The sequence below is a fragment of the Ovis aries genome, chromosome 14 (genome assembly GCF_016772045.2).
Source record: "Ovis aries strain OAR_USU_Benz2616 breed Rambouillet chromosome 14, ARS-UI_Ramb_v3.0, whole genome shotgun sequence".
In the NCBI taxonomy this organism is placed as follows: Eukaryota; Metazoa; Chordata; class Mammalia; order Artiodactyla; family Bovidae; genus Ovis; species Ovis aries.
In genome coordinates, this window is record NC_056067.1 from 14,618,792 (window position 1) to 14,631,750 (window position 12,959).

Genomic DNA, 12,959 nt, shown 5'->3' on the forward strand with positions numbered 1-12,959 from the left:
GGGGAGGAAGGCAAAGTCCTGCAGCCTTGCTCCGGAAAGCCTCAGTCACTGATAGAGTCAAGCTCAGATTCCGTGAGGGGGAAGCTGCAAAGATCTGAAAGGGTAGCTCCAGGCCAACATCTGCGAGTTGCTAGGTGGCTGACCCTTAGCTGTTCCCAAACAGAGTTTTGCCTCTACACACCTCACACACATGCACACACAAACACCCCACACCCCAGCCAAGCGTCCTTTAGCCAGTGGATCTGATTATGCAACCCTTGGGAACAGCCACTCTCAGAAATGCCACACTCCACCCCCAGGCTCTGGCTCTGGCCTGTGTCCCCCGTAGGTCACTGTCAACACTCATCTCCCCACAGGCAGCTGCATACTCTGCCCACTCAGGGACACAGCACAAGGTTGGGGACAGGAAGGGGGGGATCTGGGTTTCCAAAGGAGGGGCTCTGTCAGGGTAAACTGAGTGCTTCCCACCTCTCGCCCACCCCAGGTGTAAGGAGAGAAGTCCCTGGGATGTCAGAGAAGTGTAACTGCCCTCCTCTCCCTAGTGGCTCATTTGTCCCCCACTTTTAGGTGCCCTGCACTGCCCAGGGCCCCACAGTCTTCACCAGGGCACAAGGGAGAAACCCAACTGTCCTGCTCTGTCTGGAAATCCACCTATGGCCTTTAAGCTTCCACCTCTCCTTTTTCCCATCAACAAGTCATGCAGCAGACACTAGGGGAGAAAACAGTCCTCCCGCTCTCCGAAGACTAGCTTCCTATCTGGGCAACCCACCAGGCCCCTGAGCCTCCCTTCCAGCCAGAAAGGCACCGGGGCACAGAAGCAGGAACCAACCTCCTCAGGGACGTCGGCCAGGCTTCCCTTCCTCCAGGGGACACTCCCTTGCATGATGAAATCCACCACCTTCGAGTTCTGGAGCACGGCCCCCACCAAGGCAATGGCCTTGTCCACAGCCATCACCATCCGGAAGAGGGCTTCAAGCCTGGCGCCCTGCTGGGCGGCATCCTGCCTCCCGGCCCGCACCAGCTCCAGGACCTCCGGCCACCCAGCCTGAGCATCAGACGGTGGGGAGCGGTCGGCTCCAGCCGGGCCCAGACCGCGGGAGGCCTCTAGCCGGTGCAGGCCTTGCTCCAGGTGGCCCATGCCTTGGTACACACACTGCAGTTTCTCCGTCACGTCTTCTTGGAAATGTAACAGTTTGTCAACCTTCTCATTCAGCATGTTGAGCTTTTTGTCCATGGTGGTTAAGCAGGCCTTGCCCAGCGCCGGCAGCCCCTGGGGCCCCAAACTCTCCTTAGGGGCTCCTGACATCCTGAGGAAGACTCTCCAAGGGTGAAGATTCAGAAGAGCCACAGACCTCTGGCTTTCACTTGGGCAGTGCTGTCTGGAAGTTCATTGTTCTTTAGCTAGGGACTGCCTGGGTTGTTCAGGGAGACCAGAGGACCAGGCTTTCTACGAGCTGTTGCCTTTGCTTATCTCCCACTCTGCCGTGGCCATGAGTGACAGGCTGGGCTTGGCCCAGGCCCTTCTCCTCGGGGCCCCTTTGACATCATGGCAGCATTTAACATTCCTCTCTGAGAGGCTGCTGATGGGCAAATATTTTAAGAATCTGCCCAGGACAGGCAGGCGTTCATGTAGCTGAAACTAAAGGTTAGAAGAAAAGAAATCCTTTAGGTAATGTCCCCAAAGCTGGCCTCTATAAGGAACACCAGAGCAGAGTAAGGACCTAAGAGATCCAAAGCACTGAGGAGTACATTGCTCCCACCCAAACCACATACACACCCAATTCACAATAAGAAGCAAGACCAAAATAGGAAGAAATGTGAGGCCATTCAACAGAGTTCTGATCTTTGCTATGATGAAAAAATTTGATTCTTTAGCAAATTAAAAACAAAATTTTGTTGCCCTTACTTTGCTGATACCGCAAAGGTGTTTAGGCTGCTGTAGAGGTGGGTGTGCATGTCCCTCCCCACATGGGGCCCCCAGTCACGAATCACTTGAAACTAAAAATAGAAGTGAGGGGCTAGCGAGGGCCTAGGTTACTCCCCAAGCGTCATCCTGCAGGCCATGTCCCTTGCAGAGCCCTCTGGGGACCATTTGCCAGCCACCCCTTTCTCCCGCAAGGATGACTGCACAGGCATCAGGCATCCAGTCTGTAAACTGAAAGACTGACACAGACACAGGAGGGCCTTAGAGAGCAAGGGGACCCATGTTTCCTGTGGTTTCCAAATGTTTTAGCATCAGAAACCCTTGGTTCAAATGAAACTTTGACAGAAATATCAATAATACAGCAGACAAAAGGACACGCTCAAGCTAACACTAAGGTGGGGTGCAAGGGGGCACCACAGTGCCTGAGGCTGCCATGAAGCAGTCCACAGGCACCACTTGCCTCCAGGTCCTCACAGAGAGAAAGCAGGGCCAGAGAGGGACTCTGTCCAAGGTGGCCCTGGGCATACAACCTCCTGAGGACAGCATATCTCTGGTGAAGGCCGGCAGCAGGGAGGCTGAGTGTTAGCATCCCCTTAAACCCCCTCCTTCTGAATGAAAGCAATTACAAGAATAAATTCGACCTGGAACTCTGACATCTAAAAGCACCTTGGGATCATTTAGCTGTCTGAAGCTGCAAGTGAGTGGTAAACGCAGTGTGCAGCCTGACCACAAACCCCTTGCCACCCTCCTCTGTCAGGACAACTGCCCTTAGCAGCCCATACAGAAATCCAGACCCGTTTCTGGGAGCACAGACCAGGTGTCATTGGTGGAATGGCCCAGAACATGCTCCAAAGAGCAATGGTCTGTTACATTTACTGTGATTTAAAACACACAGATAAACTGTCCTTGGAAAAAGAAATTTGGGACACACTGGGCACACTGCCGGGGCCTCACTCTGTACCTCAGCAGCAGTCATCTGCCACAGAAAGAAATCAGCGTCCTACCAGGGACTCGCTCCTTCCCCGTACTTCCTGCTGAACACTTCCCTGTGGAACTGTGGTTCCCTGGACCCAACCTTGGGAAATGTCTGCCTAGAGAAAGCTCTGGAAGTCTAACACTCAGCACAATGTCCTTCAGTAGGTCCTGATAATCTTTGTGAAAGAAAGTCCCCATAGTCTAAAGAGACTGATGCCGCCTCTGGGAGACCGTTCCTGCCAATGCTTGGCACAGGCTGCTTCACTATGACCGCTGCTCTAGAGGTCTCAGAGCAGCCTGCCTCCAGGCAAGTCCTAGGTTAATAAAGTCTGGAAAGATATTCTGAAAGTCTAGATGAGCACAATGGTCACAAGTAAGTGTCCCAGACATCTATTTATATCAAAAGCTAATTATTTGCGTTGCAAAAGGATTTGCCCCTGGTCTCCCTTAAGCGACAAGTAATTACAAGTCAGCGGGTTTATGGTGAATGTTGGCTGTGTCATCCACTCTTCCAGAACTACTTTGAAGGCCCTTGAGCCCAGAACAGCACCCCTTTGGCTTGCCATGATCCCCAGCACACCAACATGCCTGGGATGTAGGTATTCAAGGCAACTATATAGAAGGAATGAACTAAGCAGGCTCCAATAGGAGCAGGGGGCTGGGCTGATCCCTGGGAGAAAGTGGAAGGAGGAGGCTGCAGCTGGGGTTTCCCAGAACAAACAAATGAGCAGAGGGCAAGAAGCCCTCACAATTCCCAGAAGTAAACTCTAGGACCCTCTGGGAGAAAGCTCAGAATATGCCGACAGGACAAGTCCTTAGGCCTCCTTGATGAACAGGACCAACTGTGAAGCCCTTTCACTTCTCAGCCTCCAGAAGAAATGAGTTTATGAGCACATCGGTTTTCTGAGGGCTGGTGCATGGCTTCTCTCTAGCTCCCTGAGTTAAAGGGCACGGCAAGAGCCACAGAAAATTCTTTTGGGACAATGGTGCCTGCCCAGAGGACAGGAGAGGCATTCCACCCACCAAGCCAAGAGAACGCAGGCCAGAGAAGAGGCAACCAAGCTGGATGGTCCCAGAGTAGCAAGTGCAGTGACACCTCATCTCTCCTGGGTGATGACTGGCAGCCAATCCACTTCCAGCAAGGCACAGGGAGACCTCTCTTTGCAGGAGGCTGTGGTCAGCATGCACGGAACCCCAAGAGTCTTCCAATGTCTTTATGGTGATAGCCAGCTTTTCCTGAAGAACCTTAGAGAAGCTTGTGGACCCTGAGATCCCAGTTGGAGGAAGAGGGGAGCAGAAACTCAAGGCTGAGGAGTCCATTCAAAGCCGTGACTCTTCTCCTGCCTCCCCTTCCCTGCAGATCACAGATCTGTTTCTGAAGAGCTGCAATGGTCCACAATACAACAGTGCTCTGCTCTGAGGATCATCTGATCCTCAACAGAGCCAAGGGATCACCAGGTATTCAGAGAAAGCTCCCAAGATAAAAAGGGGAGCCCAAAACAAATGAACAGAAATATATTGTGGCAGAAACAGGGAAAAAAGAAACAAGAAAGTTTCAAAAAAGGCTCTCATTAGTAACCACAGAAAAGTGTGAAAGACTCTTCTTTCCATTAAAAAAGAGGAGGGTACCGTGGAAAAAGAACAAGCATGGAATAAAAGAGAGGTCTTGGGAATTACAAATACGAATGTTAACATTTAAAAATCCAATACAGGGATAGGAAGATATTATCTTATCTGGAATAAGATACTATTCCAGAAAACAGAACTGAAAGCAGAAGACGTGTATATTAGGAGAAAAAAGAAAGAGAGACAGTGGATTAAGCTGGTCCTACATCTAATTAACTGGAGTTCAGGTGGAGAAAGGAAAGAAAGAGGAAAGGAATTTATTAAAGAAATACTACAGACATTTTGAAATATAATAGAGTTAAAGACATGTAAATGGTTACGAATATGGGGCCTAGGGTCAGATGACCAGGATTTAACTCCTGCCTCTGCCCGTTATTAGGCAGAGTCATGGGCCAGTTTATTTAACCTCTCTCAGTCTGTACTTCCTGGAGTGTAACATAATAACAGCGCACAGGCTTCATGGAGTTGTCAGGAGGGTCACTTGAGAATGCTTGTGAGGCGCCTGGAACAAAGCTTGGCACACAGCGAGTGCTCAGATGTTAGCCATCAGTATGATGCCAGCCACGGGGCAAAAGGGGAACAGAAGGAATCAGAGTCTCCAAGAAAATCAGAGTCCAGGAAAGAATGAAATCAAAATACACGATTACAGGGAGACTGGCGTGGAGCTCTGTGATGACCTAGAGGGGTGGGATGGCAGCAGGGGAGGGAGGCTAAAGAGGGAAGGGTTATATATATAATAACTGATTTGCATTGTTGTACAGCAGAAATCAACACAGCATTGTAAAGCAATATCTTCCAACTAAAAAATTAAAAAAAAATTTTTTTAAGTACATGATTGAATTTTCAATGAATAATATTTATATAGGAGCCTGGATAGCTCAGTTGGTAAAGCATCAGACTTTTGGACTTCCCTGGTAGCTCAGCTGGTAAAGAATCTTCCTGCAATGCAGGAGACCCCTGTTGGATTCCTGGGCCGGGAAGATCCCCTATAAAAGAGAATGGCAATTCTCTCCAGTATTTTTGGGTTTCTCTAGTGGCTCAGATAGTAAAGAATCTGCCTGCAATGTGGGAGACCTGGGTTCAGCTCCTGGCTTGGGAAGATCCCCTGGAGAGAGCATGACAACCCACTGCAGTATTCTTGCCTGGAGAATCCCCATGGACAGAGGAGCCTGGCGGGCTACAGTCCATGGGATCACAAAGAGTCAGACAGTGGCTAAGCAAAGCACACACATTTTAATGTTACATTATATATATATTATATTATGCCATAATAAAGTAAATATTGTATTAAGTTAAAGCAGTGATATATAATATTATAAGAGTTGTAAAGGGAAAATGGAGAGAGCTAAATCTTTATTTCTCTTAAAAGGAAATCCATAAATAATGAACAAAACTGATGAGGAGAGAATTGGAGGCAAACACCAGAAAGAACTGCTCAAAGACGTCATTGTGTTTGCTGCTGGGAAGCAGGATGGGAAGCAGGTTTTGCGGAGCTCACAGGTGCAACATCTGGGGGAGCCCAATGTGCGGTAGAATTTGCGTGTTTGTGGACTCATAACAAGTGTGGCGGCACAAGGCAGTGAAGGGTCTGGTCCTAACAAAATCAAATATGACAAATTTCTGAGAGATGGAGGCCACATATCTTGAGGAAAGGTGTGCTTACCTAGTTGGGTAGGCAAGTACACCTAAGTGCCCGTAAGGGCCAGCTGGAACTTAACCTCTGTGAACACAGTGTTCCTCATTTGTAAAAGGGGCTCATAATAGTGCAATAGCCTCAGAGCTATTTGAATATTCAGATAAGCAAAACACTCAGCACAGCACTTGGCACACAGTAAGTACATGAAAACAGTAGAGACTGGGACTCACCACCCCTCACCACGCCCATCCCACCCCAGACGGACAGCCCACGAGCACAGCAGTCTACTCAGTCACCGCATTGTGGGATAGGGGCAGGGGACAAGGGTGTGTCTTCCCAAACCTAAATCAGCTCCCCCAGCCACCTGACCTCCCCCAGGCCACCACCCCGCATGCACGGCTCGTGCTGTGCAACCAGAAAGTGCAAACATGTCCTCCACGAAGCTGCACTTACTCCCGAAAGGAAACCAGAGATGAAACAGAACCTCAGAAAGTCTCACGGGGTTCAACGTGGACAACTTCGGGGTTAGCTGCCCCTAGGCCTTATCTGCCCACTGCATCAGGAAAGGCCTGCGCTGACCACCCCCAGGCTGTACTCATCAACCAAAAGTTTCTGCTGACGGAGTTTCTTGGTCCAAGAGGACTCAGATCTGGGCGACAATTGTCAGAGAGGCTCCCTTTGTCCTGTGTTTTAACCTAATAATTTTACTTGGGTTCCTACTTCAAAGCAGACCGGCCTGCTTACCGCAAATATCTGGGTGTAATTCGACGCCCGCTGCTGGCCTCTGGCGCTGGGACTGTGAAGTGCTGGAGTGAGGCACAGAGTCCTGTCCTGCTGCTGCGGCCGTGCCAGCCCAGTGTTTACTCTGCTTGGAGATGCCCGACTGCCTGGAGCCCAGGGAACGAGGTGGGCTGGCCAGGATGGCTTCTCTAGAACTCGGGCTGCAGCGATAAGCCTGGCATTTCCGCTTATCTCTGAGCCTGCCCTGGGCCCCAGAGGCTTCACTTGGTTATCTGCTTTGCTGGGCGGTATCTGCCTTCCCCGGGGGCCTACTTCCTGCATCACTTAGCTGAGTGTCCAGTGTGAAACAAACACCGTGTGGTCCAACAACAGAAAAAAGAAGGGATTGAGTCCACAGACAGAGCTGACCTGAGTTCAAAGTCCAGAACCTGGGTGCAGGGGCCAGAGAAGAGCTAAGACTCCTTGCCTTCGGGCAGCCCTTCAGGACAGAGCAAAGCCCTGGACAGCGATAGAACAGGTTGCTTTCTTCTTGGGGGCTGCTTGCATCCAGGCTGGGACGGATCAGTTATTGCCTCTTCAAGTAAAACTACTCAAGAAGCAATGAAGGTATCTGGAGCCTCAAAGACTGGGACATGCTGCAGTGAAGAGAAGGCCATGAGTGGGGGCTTCTGCTGAATGAGATGCCTGCTCCAACTCAGCTGTTACCCTCAGGGAGGCTCCTTGGACAGATCTTCCCAGAGTGCTCTGGGGGAGGCCAAACCCTCCACATGCCCTGGCATGCATCCACAGACAGACATACATATATGCACACATATCACTCCAGGGCCCAGTTCACCTGGCCTGACTGACAGCAATCACAGTACGGGGTGCAGAGTTTTGATATTTAGTTTGCTTTCTTGAACCTGACCATGGGCAGATTCTGTACTAAGTACTTTAACTGCAAATGTCTTAATTTAGACTTTGCTACAAACCTATAGTGTGGGTTTCCCAGATGGTTCAGTGGTAAAGAATCCACCTGCCTATGCAGGAGACTCGGGAGACTTGGGTCTAATCCCTGATCTGGAAGAGCTCCTGGAGGAGGAAACCCACTCCATTATTCTTGTCCGGAAAATCCCATGGACAGAGGAGCCTGGTGGGCTACAGTCCGCAGGGTGGCAGAGTCAGACGTGACTGAGGGACTGAGAAGGCATGCATAACCCTATAGGGTAGATTACTATTTATCACCCCATTTTACAGAGGGGGATCAATCTAAAGAACTTAAGGGGCTCACCCAAGGCCACACAGTCAGAAAACAGTGGAGCCAGAATTCCAACCCAGGTTGATGACTCACACCACTCTGCCACTTTCAGAGACAGGAGGAACTTCAGAGACTGTAAGGGTCAATCCTGTCATTTCGTAGATGGAGAGTCTGAGATCTGGAGAGGAGAAGGGACTCTTCAAAGGCCACTGAGTAAGTCAAAGACCGGACCAAACGACTACCCTCAGAGTGACCATGGAAATCTCCACCCTGCTTTCTGGATTTGAGCAGGGTGTGTGTATCATGAAATTGGCCTCTGCCCACAGGCTCATCCCTGACAGTTGGCTGAGGAGATGGGGTGGGGGGTGGGGGGAGTGGGCACAGGGTAGGGGCCCCTAGATATTATAATAGTTACTTATTATTTTGTAGAAAATCGTTTACTGCTTATCTCATCTGGCTACCCAGAAAAATACCAAAAGTCCTGCCAGGATGAATCCAGGAATTACACTTAGGAATAAAACCAGAGGCAAGCTGGGCGCTCTGAAGAAGCAGAGAGGGAAACAGCAGCTTAACGACAGGCCTGGGCCTCAGGGACCCTCCTTGCTAGCTCTCAGGTGGCTGGTGGGTTTGCTCCCAGAATCTCACTGTCTTCTACAGTCAGCATTTCTACCCCTGGTTGAAGCTTTTCATTTTCTCAATTCCTTTCTCACATGCCTAGTCAAAATTGTTCCCAGCCAAGCATGGTCAAATGGAATAAGCCTGAAAATATCAGAGAAGAAAAAAAAAAACACCCTCATAAATCAAATCCACACTACCAGCTATTCATTCATTCCACATGTCCAGAGCAACACTTCTTAGGAAATAATAAAAGGACTATTATTTATCAAGCATTTCTATGTGTCAGGCACTGTGCTATACTGTCACATAAATTACTTTTGCCCCCACAACAATTCTAAGAGAAAAACTATATCCCCATTTCACAGGTGAGTAAACTGAGGCTTGGGATGCAAAGTCACTTTTCAAAGTCTGTGTTCAGTTCAGTTCAGTTCAGTTGCTCAGTCGTGTCCCACTCTTTGGGACGCTATGGACTGTAGCATGCCAGACTTCCAAGTCCATCACCAACTCCTGGAGCTTACTCAAACTCATGTCCATCGAGTCGGTGATGCCATCCAACCATCTCATCCTCTGTTGTCCCTTCTCCTCCTGCCTTCAATCTTTCTCAAAATCAGGGTCTTTTCCAGTAAGTCAGTTCTTCGCATCATGTGGCCAAACTATTGGCGTTTCAGCTTCAGCATCAGTCCTTCCAATGAATATTCAAGACTGATTTCCTTTAGGATGGACTGGTTGGATCTCCTTGCAGTCCAAGGGACTCTCAAGAGTCTTCTCCAACACCACACTTCAAAAGCATCAATTCTTTGGTGCTCAGCTTTCTTTATAGTTCAACTGTCACATCCATACACGACTATTGGAAAAACCATATCTTTGACTAGACAGACTTTTATTGTGTGTGTAAGACCCAGTACATCAATGCAGGCAGCCAAACTCCCGAGTCTGCTTACAGCCGGAGGAGTCTAATTGAAACATCTTGTCTAGAACCCGATTTTCTCTAGGGGGCTGCATTTTCCAACTGCCAATTTAGAAACACAATTTTATTTGCAAGTTGGAACTGGGTCAATAAGTTTCATGCCAACATATTGTACTGCCAATCGGCTCATACTGGTAAGGCGTCCCCACCTGCAAAGTGCTTTGACATGTGCTCACATTTACACTCATCTAAGTTGCATGGATTATGATTCTTATTTTCCTCAAGAAGAGACTGAGGGTCCCAGGGAGAGTCAGTGCGGAGCTGGCCATGGCCCCAGGGCCTGTGTTCCCTATAGTAGGTAGGGTTTCTGGCCATACACACACACACACACCCCTACCCCTATCACACCTGGCTTGACAGGAATCAGAGAAAGAGTTGCAGGCTTTTTATTTTAGCCCCGAGCCTGGCCATCGCAGACATTGTGCTGCTTAGCATTTTAACAGCAATATCTTATTTAAATCCTTTATTGTGCTGATACCTGTGAGCCGAGATCTCTGCTTGTGCCATGGGAAACTCAGAAAGTTGGGTGGGAGCAAGGGTAACACACTGGAACAGCAGAGAAGATGGGACAGCCACTAACTGCTGGGTGTGAAGGATGTGGGTGGGACAGGGCAAAATCGTGTGATGTACCAGCGTTTCCCGGCCTCCCGTATCTGATAAAAAAGAAGCCCACCGTCATCTGCTCCAATTCTCAGTCCTCAGTCTATCCCTACCCTCTGAGGAGAGCTTGGTCTCAGGACTTTTCCTGTCAAATCTAGAGAACGGGTGGAATCTGAGGTCTGAAGGAGAGAATTTGGTGAGCTGGGTAGCAAATCACCAAGAAGCGGAAGGAAAGAGGGGGCTTCAGACCGGGAGCAGGGTTTGGGGCTGGGGATCAGCAGACCTGAGGCAGCCCCATGATGCAAGCGAATGGGTGAGAGAAGGAAGGAGGGTTTGGAAAACTGTGTGCTGCTGCCTATGGAGGGTCACTGGGAATAGTAAGTAGGAACGGCAGAGTGGCCTGCCTTCCATGGGCCCAAGTCTCTGCAGAAACTTGCTTACTTGATGTCAACGAATTCAGAGTGTAAGTGGGAGGTAAAGAAATTGGAAACAAATTTTAGCAAAGTGAAAGGACTTCCTGGTGGAAACAGGACTTGAGCCGAGCCTTGAAGGATGGGTGAGATTCAGGCAGGCCAGGGAAAGCTGAGGGCATGGAGTGAACAGAGCTCCAGGTAGAGTGACAGTGCAGATACTAGTCTTGGGCCGGGAGGTGTCAATGGAGGCCCAAATGATCCAGCAGGCAGGACTCTCTAAGAAAGTGAACCTGCAAGTCAAGCAGAGACATTTAGACCCAAAGGAGCAAGATAAAGGGGCAATAATCCTGTGGAATGTTTTTAGGTGGGAAATAACATGGTACAATCAGTGTCTAAGACTGAACAGAGTGATTACCTAGAGGTAGGAGGGGCTGACTCAGAGGGGACACAGAGCCACTTCTGGGATGTTGGAGATGTTTTATACCCTGGGTGGTGGTTACCATGGTTCATGTATATGTGCATACAGGTCCAAAAGGCTCTAAGATTTGTGTATTGTGCTGTATGCCTTACCAAGTTCTGTTAGTGTGGAAAAAAGGGAGGAAGGTGGAACCAGTGGATCTGGTGGAATGTAAATGGATCGGGAGGGCACAGAATTGTCATCCACACAGAAACTAAAAGCAGCAAGTGTTTACCAGTTCTGGGATGTATGCTGTTGCCAACACACATTAGCGCTAAGGAAGTGGAGTGACATCTGAGAGAACAAGTCTTTGAAACTCCTTTCATAAATGCTGACTGATGCTCTGAGGCCCTCATTCCACTCCCACCCACCCCCCCACCCACCGCCATGCCTGCAACCAAAGCAGGACCCCTCCTCACCGTACAGGGCCAGACACTCTGAGGATCTATGGTGTTCCTCCCAGATCCAATAGGTGAAGGTTTCACCACAAAAGCAGGTTGCAAAACAGCCAAGTACAGACATTAGAATCCCATTTTTGTTTAAAATATACATATATGCCAATATGGCTAATTCTGCATCAGAGAATTGCAGATGGTCTTTCTTTTCTATATTTCATTTATATGATTATTCTAACTTTAAAGTTTATTATTTGTGTTATTTTTTTCTGTAATAGTCATGATTCATCTGGACCCACAGGAATTATTCTAGACAACAATATGCACGAGAGAGGTTAATTGACCAAGAACAGACTCCCCCAGGAACCCAGCTGACAGAAAACAACATTTAATAACCTTATAGGGAGGTCAGACTTTGATTGCTTAGCCTTAAATGAACACAACAAATGTATATGTAACAGACTCAGGACTCCTCAGAAACAGTAAACCCCCAGGATAGAGAAAGGATTCCTCTTTGCACTTTGTTTTTTAAATAGATTTTTGCCCCCTTCTGACTTGGAAACAAACATTCCAGACTACACATGCAACTCATTAAACTATACAGTAGAATTAATTTGGGAATTTTTTTAGAGCAAAGTTGGCAAACATCTGCAAACAATCAACTACAGCATTCTCAAATGATCTGAGCCTTAAGTAGGACTAATCACAGCAATGTTTGAAAATAAAATAGTTTTGAAGTCTGAACTACACATGTAATTCCCCGATAGCTGCACAAAACCAAAGACAAATCCATGCACTTAAGATGGTTAGTTTTTACTATTGTTTGCTTTTGGTCAGACTCTAAATGTGTTTTCTGGAGGGTCTACATGCCCTTAAGGCACCTGCTGAAAACACACACACACAATAAGTTTACCATCTGCACTTACATACCACCTTCCTTCCATGGATCCCGAGTGGTCTATCAGAAATGTTGTTTTCATAAGTCCCCTGTGAGATGCGTATTGTTCCCTCCATCTTACATGCAGATAAACCTAAACATGTGGGCATTTAAGTGGCTTGTCAACAGTCATAGCCCAAGACAAAATCCATGCAAGCCACTCTATGGTCTCCCTTCCTCTGCTGACCGTGCCTTTGAGCTTTCTTGTTGGCCCCTGTTTAAATCATGCACGCAGACCATTGTTTCCCTGGTGATGGAGGTGGCATTCTATTTCCTGCCCTGAATCTGGCCTGGGGCCCTGGCGGCACCGCATTTAGCCACAAGTGCATCAGCCATGCGTGAGTGGGGACAGCTTGGCTCCTTGGAAACCTAAGTGGCATGTGTCAGCTGGCACCAGCCTGCAGAGAGCCACTCCAGGCCACCCTGCTAACTC

General features: G+C 48.6%; 1 protein-coding gene across 9 annotated transcripts in view; it reads right to left on the reverse strand.

The window, feature by feature from the left end:
• The window catches only part of MYLK3 (myosin light chain kinase 3), a 58,116-nt gene extending 45,394 nt beyond the window's left edge, over positions 1 to 12,722 (reverse strand). For 3 of the 9 annotated variants that reach the window (XR_001044986.4, XM_012189708.4, XM_060398298.1), the window contains exons 1-2: positions 12,516 to 12,722; positions 830 to 1,639 (exon numbers count right to left, since the gene is read on the reverse strand). Coding sequence is in view for 8 of the 9 variants with exons in the window: in XM_012189708.4 (XP_012045098.1) it covers positions 830 to 1,306 (477 nt within the window). In the remaining variant the exon portion in view is untranslated. Of the gene's footprint in view, positions 1 to 829; positions 1,640 to 6,905 lie in introns of all 9 variants that reach the window. The other 6 variants (XM_012189711.4, XM_060398300.1, XM_012189713.4 and 3 more) reach the window with 3 other exon arrangements.
• Between the last annotated feature and the right edge of the window lie 237 nt (positions 12,723 to 12,959).